Source organism: Rissa tridactyla, chromosome 2 (assembly GCF_028500815.1).
Source record: "Rissa tridactyla isolate bRisTri1 chromosome 2, bRisTri1.patW.cur.20221130, whole genome shotgun sequence".
Classification (NCBI taxonomy): domain Eukaryota; kingdom Metazoa; phylum Chordata; class Aves; order Charadriiformes; family Laridae; genus Rissa; species Rissa tridactyla.
Window position 1 is genome coordinate 94,183,865 of NC_071467.1, and position 16,580 is coordinate 94,200,444.

A 16,580-nucleotide genomic window follows, 5' to 3' on the forward strand; every position below is an offset into this window, starting at 1 on the left:
CCGGAGCTTCACCAATTCTACGCCAAGGGCTGCAGGAAGGAGGAGACAGGTAGCTAGTAAAAAACAGCAGCGTATATTTGACAAACCCAAAAGAAGGCAAATAAAGTATCATTTTAAAAAGCGCTCTAAAGCTGTTGGCAAACCGAGGCATTATATCATGCCTTAAAAATACGGAGGAAATTGGGTCAAATAAATTCTGAAACAAAACGAGTTCACAGAAAGGCAAGATCACCTCATACGTCCTCCTACTTCTCCACCCTCGACTTAGTAAATAGGCAGCATTGCCGATCTTTTGAGGAAGTAATATCTAAGGGCTGGAGCATGCACAGGAGTGATGCACACGAGACACGGCACGGGGAGCTGCGTGTCTGTGCACTGACTGACACAGTGACCCGCTGAGTGACCATGGGCGCTGGCCTGCCTGTAGAAACAGAGACAATAATATGCCCTTTCTTTTGAAAGCGCTTTGAGGACAGCTAATGAAAATGGGAAAGAGACAGGGAGAGAAAAACATAATGTTTTATTATTATATGGTCATTATATTGCAGTAGTATCTAGAGTTACAAGACATCACACAAACACATAAAGAGAAATAGTCTCTACCTCAATTGCCCTGTGATTTACCTGTCTCAGATTTTGCTGTGAGTTATTATTAGCAGTTATAATAATTAAGTATGATGTATACTCATTAAGTATGATATATAATAAGGTGGCTACAGAAACTTAAATGGAGGAAGATCACCTTTAAAATCCTTGCTACTTGGATTGTCTGAGGCTAACGTTACCATCATGAGCTGTTACAGTGTTCGGATCATAAGAGGCAATTCTTAACTCTAATACAAGCGAAACAATACATGCATCCTTGTTCCCCTTTTCCCTTCCAAGTTGTATAAGGCAGCTTATTCCCATTTCTCCACCCTCATTTCACTTGGAAAATCGTATCTCTAAGGCCACGTGCACTATACAAACGAGGTTTTTGAAAACAAGGATGTCTTCAGCTCACAGTAAAAGGTACCTGGTACTTCATCTATCCTTGGGATGTGGCCATTTCTTTCTCCATAATGAAATATAACTTACAGTCTACATTACTGTTATTTCCTCATAGGTATTTCATTGGTGTTTCTAACGAAGATAAAAGGGGAGGCCACATACTTCCATTGCAGAACATGGATTTTAAAAGGAGAAACACTTTATGCAGTGCAAAGAAGACAGGCAGCTATTAAAGAAGATTCACAGTTATAGGCAAATATATTAATGGTGGGGTTAGCTCTTGAAATGAGAATTTATAACATGCCTTAACCTAATCCCTCATTAAGATAATTTATTCCCACCCTCAAGGTCTCACATCACAGCTAGCACTAGGCAAATAATTAGTAACAAACAATTCATTTGATCAATTTCAACTCCTCTTTTTTAATGAATTGTCAGCCAACGCAGTACAATTTTCTCAAATATATTTATAATTCAACATTATTTGCCAATTTTTGTGATGAATTTGTAGCCTGTTGTTTATCCAGGAGGAGTTGGGTGCTCGATGGAAACTAGTCAGGGCATTTTGAGTGGATGCAGAAGTCACATGGCATAGTTGTGTTCTCTGTCTGGAAAGTGGGATGTAGGGATCAATTTCACTTTGAGAATACTCAGGCTTTCAAGATTTGAACATTATTTCCCCTAAATAAAGTTGAGCACATGAACATTTCAATCTGTAACTCACGGACGAGGGTGGGAGTTCTTTGCTTCAGGGTCATGTTGCCCGAGAGACTCACAGCTCCCTTTGCAGCGAGGTGGGAAAGGGACCTACTTCTACCTTGCTGCTGCGAGAGACCATCCTGGCCTAGAGAAGGCTGCAAGCCCGTGTGCTAAGTAAGGTAGCCTTAGAAAGTTACTCCAGCAGAAGCATTTCCTGATGAATCTCCAGCAAGTATCCAAACATTTGCTGAAGTACTGACTAAGCTCTTTGCTTGGCTGCCCTTCCGCCTGCTGTGGAGAAACCCGTGGGAGTCTACTTAGTAAGCGTGGCGTCCAGAGGATTGAAAGGCTATGAAATGAATTGGGGTCTCTGACACAGCCCTATCTGGGCCACCACAGATGGCCTGGAAGGTATTTTCAAAGCACATTTTTTCATGTTGTATCAGCCAGAATGAGAGCAGTTATCAAGCTAATGAAATTCTTACATCTCTGTCAGCTGATGGGACTAAAGCCATGCGATGCCATTTCCTAAAACAGCAGCAGCAAGCCACCGACCGAAAGTGCCACCTATAAAACACAGGAAGAGAAATGCAGTGGTTAGGGTATAAAGGCACCAGGCTGGGATGCAGCAGGTCCACGTTAGAGTCACCCTGTGCAGCAGCAGTCCTGTGTCGGCCATCCTCTCTTCTTTATCTGTGAAATGGGGAGAAATGTTTGGTCATTTTTCACGTGCAGCTGGCTGCCTGTTGATTCCGTTTGCCTTCTGTGACGAGGACAACTTCGTACTGAGGGCTGTTTGGGAACCAGTGAAGCAGAGCTGGGTACAGGTTACTCCAACACAAACAGCGTTAACTAGGGAGTTCAAATAGTCTCTCTAAGCCAAGTACTCTAAATCTTGAAAATTCAGTTATGGTTAAACTTAGAAGAAAACAGAGAACAAAGCAGAGAATGTAACTGAAGCTCTCAGCCTCACCGCAGCTCTGGAGTGACACAAAGCTGTAACTATTCAGTGACAGAGAGGCATTTTAGCTCCTCAAATTAAGCACTTTAAAAACAATGCAATATATTTTCCTCCAATGTTTTATCCTTTGCATGCCTGGATACAAGGCGGAAAGAAGATGTGTGAGATTTTCGGGGTGAGAGTAAAGTGTCAAACTATACTGTTCTGGCTGGGGATAGTTACAACTTCCCCGTAAAATTTGTGTTCTGTGCATTACATTATCAAAACCTGAACTTAATTTTAATTTAGCTCAAGACTTTCCTTAGGATAAACTATTAAAAATCTGTTACATGAATGCCAATTGAGAAACTCAAATAAAGTACTAGAACTCAATATTTCTAATGAAGACACCATTAAAAAATAAAAAAAACCCTCACACTCATGCAGTCCCTTACTTCAAAAAAGTCTAGAGCGAGAGCAAAGAAAAACAAGTTAGTATTTTGACATTTTTTCCCCTTTACTTGCTGTTTTAGAGGACTTTCAGAGTGGCCAGATCTCTAAAGGATGGGTAAAACAGAAACAGGACGCAATATTTTCCCACATCGAGAATGCGCTCTTGACCTCCTGCTAAAATGCCATCTCAGCCTTACTTTGGAGGAGTAGCAGAAGTGTAAGGAACAGATTCTCAGGTATTGATGCTCCAGCTACAACGCTAGGGAAATATAAAGAATAAAATTGAACAGAATCATTTGTAAATGTGCTGATTCAATTTCATCCTGTAAAACTGGTAAAATGCAATGCACCTTTTATAGAAAACCTATGTAGAAGACCAAATTCTATTATTTATTTCACTTGTCTACCAGCTACAAAAATGCCCAAATAGATTAAGTTGTACAAAGCGGTGGGATAGTGTCTCTCCATCTTTCCATCCTTATATTTGAACCTACTCTATAAATAATTTTAATACAATTTTAAATAATTTTAATTTAGTATTATCTCTGGCAACATTACAGCCTTCTCAAGAAAAAAGGACTGAAAGAGACTCCAGCATCCAACACGACTGCTCTGGTAACTAGACCACTGGATAAAAGTCCCCCGTTCTAGCATTTCTGTCAATCAAGCTCTTTGCTTCTTGTGGCTTTTTAATGGTATCATTAACTAAAAATATAACATCCCGTTTTAGAGCAAGGAGTATTTTCCTTTAAACATAAACCGTTTTTCCTTGGGTTTTGTTTTCCTGGAGAAACCTCTGCCTCTCCTACCACCAAAATGTTCCCTCCACTTTCCCTGAGGATTAAATTTGCCCTCAGCCCAAGCCAAACATTATACACGCAATTGCTTGTGCTGGGGAGTTTGAATGAATTTAAATTGCTGCAACTCAGCCCCAGGGAGGAGCTGGTTGATCTCCTTTTGTAGTAATCTGTACATTTTTGCTTTTCAAGAATTTCTACAAATCTCTATTTGGATTCACAGTTTCTTTAAAAATGATTAATTGTCGTTAGTTATTCTGCGTAAAGCCCTAATTTCATGCATATTAAGCACATGAGTTCATAGTAGTGCCCTGTCCTTCATTTACAAGGAAAGGTCTCAAATACTTTCTTTTTCTTCAGGAAAGATGTTCTTTTTTTGGCAGAAGAGGAGCACTAGTTCCTCTTTTTCCAACGAGAAAGCCCAAAGATATGAGATTCTGTTATTCTGAGGTTTTGGTTCTCCTCTGAAATGTAAGCAGCAGCTACAGCCTTTTTGCAGTGAAATAACAATAGGTCTGCAGTCCACACTGCTCACGTGCGCCAACAGGCTTTATGGTACACTGTGCAATGCACTACATTCAATAGAACTCGTACAAATCTGTAGTTATTGCACTTCTTGCAAACTAACAATTTAGATTTAAAAATCTATAAATAGACAACTGTGGAGAAACAGGGAATCATGACTGAACAGGCCTTTATTAATCCATTGTTTAAAAAATAATCTGCAGTACTGTCAGCCACAGACTTCTGAGTAACAAATCCAACTAAATTACTTGGTTTGCTTTTGGATGCCAGTATTCCAGAGGCAAAGAGACTAAATTAAGTTAGAGTCATAAGTGTCAGTTATTCCACACAGTCAAAATAAATCATCAATTGACTACATGCATTCATTGAGAGTTAAGAGAGTCAGGATGCAGCTCGCACATTAACCGAGGCGAAATTATACCTGTTAGAAAAATGTGTTGGTTTTGTTTATCAGTAGGATAATATAACAAGTATAAATGCATGCTTAATATTAACCAGTTTAGCAGAGAGAGGGTATGTTCACCTCTACAGCAGTGTGCAACTCACAGGCTGCTGGTACTGGTGTTTTGATAGTTGGATATTAATAGACTCTGCAAGCAATGGGACTTTGCCATGATTTTTCCTCCATCTTTTCTTGTAAAGAGAGCTCTAAGGTTGTGAGGCTCCACACGTATTCAAGGAAGTACAGCTGCATCTCTCTGCTCAGCCCCAGATTTACTCCAGCTTCTTGCAAAATGTAACAGAGTTCAGATCACAGACACAAGTTACTGCAAGACAGGGAAGAATGTGATCTTACACTGTCAGCCATAGCACACTAACCACCTATGTGCTCAATACGTATGAGATAATTCATGGTTTTTTTCAGTGGGGATTGTGCACACACGGGCAGTTTCTACTGAATTTACTATGTGGCAGTTTTCCCAGTCTCGCGTCACAGAGATTTGTGGACACAAACTCTCAGGTGTCTATCATCCATTTAAAGGAGCAAAATGTTTACATATTTTGGGGGATCTGCTCTTTATTTTTTCAATAATTCAAGACCTTCTTTGCATAAAGAAAGAGTACATATACCCTTGGCTCACAAAGATAACAAAAGAATAATACTATGAACACTCAATAAGGTCATAGCTGTCATGGTGAAAGGAATGTAAAAGGAAGAAAAATTTACTTGCAGAGTATAAAACTATTAACTAAGATGCCAGGTTTTTAACTGGTATTCTCCAGTTAGGCTTTGGGAATGAAAAAACAAAAAGGGTGAGGGTAGAGGAGAATAAACGGAGATAATCACAGAATGGTAGGGGTTGGAAGGGACCTCTGGAGATCATCTAGTCCAACCCCCCTGCCACAGCAGGGTCACCTAGAGCAGGTTGCACAGGAACGTGTCCAGGCGGGTTTTGAATGTCTCCAGAGACGGAGACTCCACCACCTCCCTGGGCAGCCTGTTCCAGTGCTCTGCCACCCTCAAAGTAAGGAAGTTCCTCCTCATGTTTAGGTGGAACTTCCTATGTTCAAGTTTGTGTCCATTGCCTCTTGTCCTGTCGCTGGGCACCACTGAAAAGAGCCTGGCCCCATCCTCCTGACACCCACCCTTTAAGTATTTAGAAGCATTGATAAGATCCCCCCTCAGCCTTCTTTTTTCCAGACTGAAGAGACCATAAGCAATCCAGCCTGGGTTGCTCCTCTCACTAAAAGGAACAATATTCTCCCAAAGGCCCGTGTCCTCGTGTAGATACCTCAGCTCTTCTTCTGTTGCTGCCCTACAACATCCACAGGCAGAAAAATTAAGCTTTTTGTAAGAAATAACAGAGGTAATGTATGTACCGCCAGCCCTCCCTGCTGTGGCAATTTGGAGAGGATGATGCGTTATGCACCATCTTATTTGCTGTTGTGATAAGCTTCAGACATGTGCCATTATTTACTACATGAGGCTGAGAAAATAACACAGGTTAGCAATTCTGTTGAAGAGAGATTACAATAACAGAAATGAAGACAGGGAAGAAGGGATGCAGACAGCTCTTACTGTGAGTCTCAATAAATAAACTAAACAGAGAGGTTAAAAGGTGGATATTGAAAATTACTTACGAAGAATCCCCTCTGACACAGAATATTACTTAGGAAAAATACAAAGAACAAAACAATCAACCTGAACCTGCCCGAAATGTGCAAAACGCAAGTATCCACACTTTCAAAAATACATATTTTAACACTGTAAGTCATTCACAGAAAGAGAACAGTTAAACTGTTCCAGAAGAAATGGAGCAGACTGAAGAAATCACACACAGCTCCCTTCAGCCACCTGCATATCCACCAAATGTTGTTCACTCGTTTTCAGCTTGGCGCAGCTGTTCTCAACTTTGAAGGTGACTGACAGGAGCCAATCCTATTTCCAACCATGAGGTCTCAATATACCTAAAAAGAATGTCTTTGCCCGTCAATCAAGGGATACATTTAAGATGAATCTGTCTTCACAGTGGATCTCCCCAGACGGCAAGGGAAGCTTTGCACAGAGAGGGGCAGTCCAGTGCTCTTCTGTGGTGATTCAATTTGGTATTTTCAGAACAGTAAAGCAGTTAAGGTTCAACAGGATTTCAGTTGTCTTCCATTGCTTTGAAAAATCCCTGTCCCGATTCTTAGTCCAGTTACCGAAACCTACTTTGTATCTGTTGCATCCAACGTTACGCAGTGGAAAAAAAGGATAGCCAAGAATTAATGCTATTGCTGTCAAACGTGTCTTGATTTTCATTTCTTTCCTTTATTGACATTCTTTCCTCACCCTACCACAATGCGCAGTGCAGAAATATAATCTGGTAAAAGACACCACATTGCACCTTTCCGATACACCTGTTCTCTGTACAAATTTAGCTCTCAGCAGGAAAAAAGCTATCTCTCCCAACTAGTGACATTTCTATTTAGAAGCCAAACATGTAGCATTTGTACCCAGTTTATGCTTCAACTTCTTGGAAAAAAATGAGCTGCTATCGGAGAAATAATAGATTATATTGGAGCTGTCTTGCAATGCAAAATTTACCAAGTCTAAGATGGTCAATTCAAGTTGCCTTTACCTATGTGCCTGTGGATCAAAAAGCTTTAGGCAATAACTGGTCTCCTCCCTGGCAAGCATGCAGGCGTGATTGCTTAATCTCAGGCTGCTTTAATCCCAGGAAAGATGGGAGTTTGCAAACCAAGCTTGTACAGCCAGGTGTGACTCATTTCTTGAGGATAAGGTGTCCAGGGAAAGCAGGTGTGACTCATAGTAAGGATTAGCTGCTTTTAAATCAGTTCTTACCTACGTAGTTATGTAGAATTTGTTTTCTTTTGCTAAAATCAAGGACGGTGATATTGCCTAACAGCAAGAATACAGTCTTCGTGTGAAGAGGCTGAGCACTCACATTCAGATTTTATTATTAGCTGCACTGCACAGGATGGTGTGAACTAGGGAGAGAATACTCCCAGCCGTTCACTTGAACTGCTTATTAAGGGCAATTTTTAGCATATTTCTCACTAAAATGATTTTCCAGTACCAAAATTTGGATAGTACACAAAATAAATAATCCTAACTTTAGGCTAGAGCAACAAAAGATTAAAGGCATGTTAAAGCCTAAAGAGCTTAAATTCTGCTTAGTCGCTGCCTGAAGCCTATATGAACTCTGCTTAATGCATTAAAGCCTTTCAGGGGCCTCAAATCCGCTTTGTGGACACGTCCATGATTGTCCAAATCCTGTGGCTGCCATGTCTATCTCAAACTGAAAGACCCATCGAGTTCAAAATAAATAGGTATACCTTTACCTGCTTGTAAGCATAAGGAGATTTACTGGATTAGGCATGAGAGTATTAATAGAGAAGGCTACATTTAAAGACGCAGGGAGCAGAGAAGTCATTTCTATCTTTAAACAGCACTGTTCATCGTTGGATGACGTGGCTTTTCTCTCCTCAGCCACCGCAGTCTGAGCCACGTCTCCGCCTCAACTGTCTTCTGAAGGGGTACTTTTAACTTTTAATCTACAGCTCGTTCTGAAAGCCGAGATGGGGCACTTCCAGTTCCTGTTGCCATCACTGTTTCGCTCCTGCGGGACAAGTATTTAGCTGGACCTGGTCATTCAAATTAAGGCTGAGATGGGTTCGAACAACTCACCTATCTGCAAATTTGAGTGCCTTTGCTTTCTATAGATAGCCTCTAACGTAATCCACTTCCTAAGCATAGCCCGTAGTGCCCTTAATTTTTTGTGCTGGGTGCTCTTTACCTGTAACACATGGTCCTGCAAAACACTGCGATAGTTCTCATGTGATGGTACCAGCGTGAGGGCTTGTGGTTTTCGACGTCATGGAGGCGCGTGCAATGAGGAAGCACCTCTGTAGGACGCAGCCAAGAACATCACGTTATATGCGAGACTGGGCTACAGAGCCTTCGTAATGCTTTGTCACCGAGGTGCCACTGCTGCCTCATTCCTGTTCCCCAGTTGTGGACAACAGCGTGAAAAAGACTGTGCTCTGCACAGGGTTGATTGTGTCCGTATTTATGTTAACACCGAGTGCCAATAGTTACTGTAGTGCTGTGGGACTATAACGGAGTTCAGGAACTTGGAAGTGAGGCAAAAGTGAAGAAATAGGAACTGTAGCCTGTCAGGAAAGTTTCATTCTTCTACAAATGGTACCAGTAAGTGGATCCTATAAACGTGCCTGAATTCCCAACGATTATTTTAGCGGCCAACTGAACCACTCACCCACAGCTTCACAGTCTGTAACTGAAGCTGTAACCTTCCGCGTATAATAGCACTGTGTTTGTCCTTTCTAGGGAGAACAGGGAGAGCATCCTATTTCATCTCCAACTAAAAAAATGCACCTTCCATTTTCTTATGAATGCTAGAGACTTCTGGGATGTCTGCATTTCCTCAAGACGTACACTTCACAGGAAGTAAGCACAAGCATTCTAATTCTTAAACCGTGAGTAAGACTGGGCTTGGTAAATCCGATTTACTGCCGGCGCTACCTGGAAAATTCGGGAAGCTGAGGCCAGACAGACTTGCTGTCTGAACAAGAGAGCAGAGGGGCCAGGCTGGCAGCAGAGAATCAACCAGACGTAGAGCATACCCAAATCCTGCTGCCTTGCAGCCCTCCCCCACGCCTGATGGGAAACTTCACCCAGAACATCTCACCGAGTCTATCCCAGGAGACAGGTTACAGCAGAAGCCAAAGTTACAAGACCCTGTATTCAGATGTACCTTACTAACAAGCCCAGGGGATGTTTATTTGATCAATTTTCCCTTCACTGCTGCACTTACGGATAAATAGCGGTTTCCCATGTGACGGGTTGTACAATGGTGAAGAGCGGTATTCAGTGTGTGCGCTCCAGTGCTGGTGGGGTTCAAGTGTTCAACCTGACATAGCAATTTTACACGGAACTAGGACTGCATTAGGATAGACTAATTAGGACTATTAGGACTAGGATAGACTTTTGCACAGGTACGCTCATGTAAATGCCCGATGCTACAGAATGATATTTAAATGGAATTTACCCCTGGGTTTTGAAGAAGTAGGAAGGCAGCTACCGCAGCTGACCCTGTTCATGCAAAATGCTGACAACTAACAGGCAGCAAGCGGTGTAGCAACACTTCTAACAGACACATGTAGATCAGATGCTGCACTACAACACCCAGTAGCATGGTAAGAGCTAAATGCAGAAAATAAAAAGCCACTTTGAACTCCTTAATGAATGCTTTCACATAGTTCTGTGTTGACAGCATCAATTTTATCTAAGTTTCTTGCGTTTGCACTAAGAGATTGACATAGTGTCATTTTGCATGGAGTAGCAGTTACCAAATGAAGGTTTCTCTCTCGAGGGGATTGTGCTCTGAAGTTACTCATTATTCAGCTAGAATCGCACTATCAGGCATTCTCAGCATGGCTTCTTCAGCTGACTAGCCAACCGAAACAGAGATACTTGTTTTAGGTATGTTTATTAGCACTTTGAAAACAGGAGAAAAAATGGAAGCATTAGAACCTGGACGAAGATCGTAAGATTTACGACCACAGACTGGTTGAGGTTGGAAGGGACCTCTGGAGGTCATCTAGTCCAATGCCCCTGCTCAAGCAGGGCCACCTGCAGCCGGTTGCCCAGGACTGCATCCAGACAGATTTTGAGTATCTCCAAGGAGGGAGACCCCACAACTTCTCTGGGCAACCTGTGCCAGTGCTCAGTCACCCTCACAGTGAAAAGGTGTTTCCTGATGTGCAGAGGGAATCTCCTGCGTTTCAATTTGTGCCCGTTGCCTCTGCTCCTGTCACCAGGCACCACGGGAAAGGGCTTGAGCTCCGTGCTCTTCGCATCCTCCCACCAGGTATTTATACACATTGATGAGACCCCTGAGCCTTCTCTTCTCCAGGTTGAACAGTCCTGGCTCTCTCAGCCTTTCTTCACAGGAGAGATGCTCCAGTCCCTTCGTCATCTTCCTGTCCCTTTGCTGGACTCTCTCCTGTAGCTCTGTCTGTCTCTTGTTCTGGGGAGCCCAAAACTGGACACAATACTACAGGTGTAATGAAAATGACAAGGTAAAACTTTACACTTACAATAAAACATCAAGAGAAGAGGAAGCATAAAACTGAGAAATCTAAATATTTAAATATCCAAAAGTGTAGAGAAGCAATACATTACTATCAGACCTCAAGAAAAAAAAACAAACCAGCAAAACAGCAGAAATTGATGCGCGTACAGAAAAGAACCATTAAGACAGCATTATATTCTAAGCTGAGTACCTGTATACGAATGTTCTTTATTGCGTTGCTGTCTTTGCTTCTCTACAAGTGAATGGTAAAAAGATACAGATCTGGCATGCCATCATTAAGCCCAACTCCTCACATCATGACAAGTCCTCACAGTTTTCCAACGGCAGCAGCTTTTGACCAGTAGCAAGGTGAACTAAATTCGGACCACTCACTTGAAAGTGAAGGATATTATGCATCTCCTATGACTGCTACTCTCTCTGGCTTATTCCATAGCAGTGTTCACAGAAAACAGAACAAATCAACAAAACAATAACAATGCACACAATGCAAAGAAGCTTCAAACAAAATGCAGGAAGCCTACTTTCTGACTGTCTTAATTTCACTTTAAATTATACTAGTATAGAACACAGAACAGAAACAATTTAAAATCTCTAATACTGGGGTAAAAGAAAACTGGGCTCACAATGGTACTGTTTTATTTCAGGTACAGAAGGGCTCTGTTGGACTTGGGGCATAGAATAACCGAGGGTATTAACATCTATTCCCTGCTCACCACAGACTTACTAAAGCAACTTTGGGCAAGTTACCATCTCTGCTTTATCAGTGAAATGGAGATCGGATTTTTCTGCCTCATAGGCAAGACTAAAATTAATGTCTATAAACTGCCTGAATAGTGCAGAGTTTTATATTAAATATTAAAATTAATATAAAGATATTTAAACAGGTAAAACGTAAAAGAAAAAAAAACCCTCCCGCTACCAAATTCTGAGCTATTACCTATACCATATATAAAATCCCTCTAGAAAAAAAGAAGTATTAATCCATTTAATTACTTCCCTAACTTGTGAAGTTTACTTATTATTTCCTGCCCTCCAGAGTATACATGCAACTCTGTACATCTTTCCGGAACAGTAAAGAACTCCAAAAGTTTCCATGACCGAACAGGCAGCGGTCAAACATGAGAGAAGGGCTTGTTTGTGCCTGGGAGCACGGGAGGCAGAAAGAAAAGAAACAATTAAGACAAACCAGGTTAGTAAGAAAGGCACTTATTAAAGAAAAAAAGAGCACTTGCAATAATTTATTTCCTGTTCCTTTAGTTCTCAAAGGCAAGCAAGGGAGAAGTGAGATTTCCTTGGAAGATGGAATGAGGTCAAGGAGTTAACTCATACATGCACTCATCAAGACCTTTCCAAAAATAACGGAAAGTATAAAAGGAAAGATTTTTTCATGGAGAAAAAAGGATTTAAAAGAATCATCCAGACGCTCATAACTGATATGAAGCAGAAAATATGGAATGTGACCAATCTGTAACAGTATGATGTAAGCCCTTAAATGCAGGAATAGAAACCTAAAGCAATCCATAGTGCATTAAAAGAGCATGCTAAAAAGGGAGTTAGCATCCAAAAAGTAAGACAGACAAGTAAGGGAGACAAGTAGGAATGACGCATGCCTAGGTTTTAAGTTAAAATGTTTGGAAAGTTCAAAGCACGAGTGGTAAAACAAGATTAGGAAATACTGTTTAATGAAGTTTTAGGAAACACTGTAGGTTTAGGGGGTGTTTCAGAGCATTAGTTTTTCCACACTTGTATTCACATACAGGTATCTAAATAATTAGCAGTTTGATGATACCGATGTACTGAAATACTGAAGAAATCTACTGCACAGTCAATTACTTCGGTATTCAAGTATGCCAAATAAGTGCAAAAATGTAATGCGAAAGCAACTGCAAATGCATACTAATTTAGGGAAGCAGAGCTCCCTCAGTCCGCTGAAGGTGAGGGTGTCACAGAGGTAGGTTGCTGACATCAATGGAGACCTTGGGCAGCCTTAAATTTTAGTGTTAACTTCAATCCCGTTATAACTAATTCGTATATCACAGTTTTTTGGGGAGAGGAGAAAGTTGTGTAGCATAAGCAGCAACTAATTCACATTATATTTAGATAATAAATTTTATAGTGACGGAACAAATGGGTGTTTTTTCTGTGGTTGCCTCCTGTAAAGTGTCCAGGAGACAATGACTATAAAATGCAAGAGTTATTACGATCGGTCTACATAGCAACATTAGGAAGGGTTAACCAACATACCAATATAAGTGCTCTTACATGAAAAATAAAGAAGTTACAGTTACTTTGTCGAAAAGCCCTTATTCTTGTTTCATAGACAACATAAAACCAACACACGTATATAGTACAGAAGATCCTAAAACAAAATTTTGTAATAAGAATACTCGGAGGTTTGTAAGGTTCTCTCACTTGCGTGTGCTATAAAGCTTATTTAAAAAAACTCCACAAACAGCAGTTCCCTGAAACGAAGGTTTTCTTAACGTCTCAATGAAAGTATTAAACTGCACAGACCGTGACAGGTGACAAATTATGAACTACTCTCACTTGTGCATGCATTTTTGTTAACACGCTTACATATTGCTGTTTATCAAGTACTAGACTCACCCCTAAGAAAATAAAAATCTGACCCTTAAATTCGTGCTATTGACACTAAACCTACAATATTCATTTGTCTACAAAAATCATTTTTAAAGTACACCTTTAAAACAAAGCATAATTTCCATAGTTAAGAAAAAGAATAAGAAAATAAATCAAATCTTCCCCTAATGCATTCTTCATTATCTGTCTTGTGTACAACAGAGAATAAATTAAAACGTAAATTATTGTGAACATTACACTCTCCAAAGAGAAAATAAAAGCAAAACTGGATTTCATAAACTGTTCAGCAACCTACATACTACATTCAAATTCTAGCCAGAAACTTTGGGATTGACTTTTCATCTATTTATCTAAAACAGATGCCAAACAAATTATATTTACTATGACTTTACAGATGTATGGTATCTTTCACATAATTTGGTTTCCTGAACTTCAATGTTTAGCAACAGAGTTTACAGATGGCAAAACTGAGACTTACCGAATTCCCCCAAGCCAGTGAACAGAGTAGTAAATGTTCTGTAATTACTTTCGTTTCAAAAGGTTCAAAAAAATGCCCCTCTTTTAAGCTTGATTGGTAACTTAACCTCACTGGAAAGAGCAACTTCTTTTAGTGAAAAGAATGTAAGGGAATATAAGAGTTGATAAACATAACGGGGAAAGAAAAGTGTATCAATCCCCTTGACTTAGTCAAATGCACTCTTGCATCAAATTTGAAATTGTAATCCTTTTTCATATCTTGTCATAAGACTTTGGCTTCAATGTGAAAGCAGATAGCCATGGCAGGCCACCCTTCTCTTTCAAGGTGCATCTGTTTGTCAAATTCACACCTCTCTACCTTATCCAGGAAACAATCAATCATACGTCAGCTGGGAATTTAAAAAAACAAAACTGTCACATGCAATAAATTCTCATAACTTGGCAACACTGGGCGTATATGGGTTGAAAGGCTTTGCTGACACACCAGAGTAGCTTGAAGTGCTGGAGACGGTGCACTTACGTTAGTGCAGCTCTCCACTCCACATATTGGTCTCATCGTGCTAAGATGGCTGTGCTACCCCGTGTTCTATTTTATAACAAACTTAACATGGCATATGCTAGCTACCAACTCAATAAGCAAAATTTAAGGCACATTTTGTGTCTGTGCTTTGATTACACGCTCCTTGGAACAGCAATTCTTCCTCAATGTCTGAAAAACATTTTGCACATCTTGAATACTTTCATAAACTATTATTTTTGGCAGAAGGCAATCCTGTGAGATATTTCAATTCTTTGTACATTCTTCCTGACTATACAATTCCATGATCCAATTTACTTCTGTCTAATTTGAAAGAACACACACCAAGATGCATCTAAGGGACACAACAACAGCGACAAAAAAATCATGGCCACATGCAAAGAATGAACTGTAAGGTGATTAGTATTTTTGAAGTGCTATTATTAAATATATAAAATGAAAGAGATGGCAAGTGATTCAAAAGTGAGTTGAATATGAAAGTGAGAGAGATAAATGGACTTAAGTCTTCCTAAATTTATGACAAAAAAGACAGACTGGTAGTATATTGTCTCCCCTGTCGTTAAATAAAGAAAATTGTAATCTGTACCCTAATCCTCTTAAATTCATCACGGGACCACACAAAGACTGACGCAATACATATTCCAAATAGATTAACAGTTGCTGTTATTCTTTACTCCAATATTGAAAATAAAGATTTTTGATTTGATGATACTAATTTAGAGGGCTTCCACGTCTCTCTACACCACTATGATATGGATGGCCACAGGTCACTAGGAATTTTGTATTTCACCAGAGAATAAGCAAATAACAGCTACTCACACCACTGTTCCAATCACAACTTTTTCATTCTCTGTTCTCACCCTGTTCAGGTCTAAAAGACTGTTCCCCCCTTCTAAAAGCACAAACTCAATCTCATTTTTGTTACTTGCAAGCAATAATCAAGAAGAGTAACACCGTAAGATTTCCATAAAAATTTCAATCATTACAATAAACATCAAGTTCTGTGATGATCTAATCAATAACTTAAAAAAAACCCAACATTTTTTATTTGAAATGAAAAAGAGTGACAACATACCATATTCTAAACATTCCACCTTTAAAATCGCAGTTTGGTCAACCAGTTGCTGATTAGGTTCCATTAAATGTTAATACAGTATTACATTTAAATTATCCTGCCTCGACAATTAACAAAGACAAAGAATCACTAATCTTAGATCAGCCGCACGGCCAATATTATTCAAATGCCCAAATTAGTCTTCTACTGTGTCCTCATTTGGAGTGCAGCTTCTCAGCAGTCTGCCAGGAGCTGCTGTCCTTCACTGCCTGATAATGCCATCTGACAATGGCCCACAACACCTTTTACGATGAATTCAAGTGCTCTGAAGAAAGGGCTCACAAAAATGTGCATTTCTAGCAGTCTGCAAGCAGACAATATGCCTTCAGCTCCTTTGGTTTTAATAATGTTCCCTTTGGAAAGTGAATCAGTTGAAGACTGTTCCAATAAAATAATAAGTCATAGTCTAGACGAAGCACAAAGCACTGTCTATACAGTTTGTGACAACGTCCTTGTTTTTCTTTCTTCCACACTTTTTTTCCAAAGACCATCCAGTGAAGGTAGTTTGATTTTATCCATATTCTTACTGTAAACATTAAGAAATATACCAAGGACAACCAGTAAGCCTGACCACACGTACCTAAAGAGGAGGTGAAAAAAAGTTATCATTAGCACTTTATCTGTAGTGATCACATAGCAATATTTGTGGATTAAATAAAAATAAATCCCCTACGTTAAGGAGAGAAGAGTTTTTAAGGGAAAAAAAACCCCAGAAATTAGTGGTCTCTGAGGAAGAATTTGCTTGAATCTTTATTGTTACTATCCTTCCACCCTTCCTTTTCCCACCCTGTCTGCAGAGCTTATTAAGGTGCATTTGTACTTAAATAATAACTAAACAGTAGTTGTTCTTTCTCACATGAATACAGTAGTCCTGAGGGGTTTTGGT

The 16,580-nt window shown here is 40.0% G+C and overlaps 1 protein-coding gene across 8 annotated transcripts in view; it reads right to left on the bottom strand.

The window, feature by feature from the left end:
• Positions 1 to 9,929: 9,929 nt before the first annotated feature.
• The window catches only part of SLC35B3 (solute carrier family 35 member B3), a 30,647-nt gene continuing 23,996 nt past the window's right edge, over positions 9,930 to 16,580 (bottom strand). For 7 of the 8 annotated variants that reach the window (XM_054192354.1, XM_054192353.1, XM_054192351.1 and 4 more), the window contains one exon: positions 9,930 to 16,274. In XM_054192354.1, coding sequence (XP_054048329.1) covers positions 16,124 to 16,274 — 151 coding nt within the window. In that variant the 3' untranslated portion in view covers positions 9,930 to 16,123. The remainder of the gene's footprint in view (positions 16,275 to 16,580) is intronic. The other variant, XR_008464993.1, reaches the window with a different exon arrangement.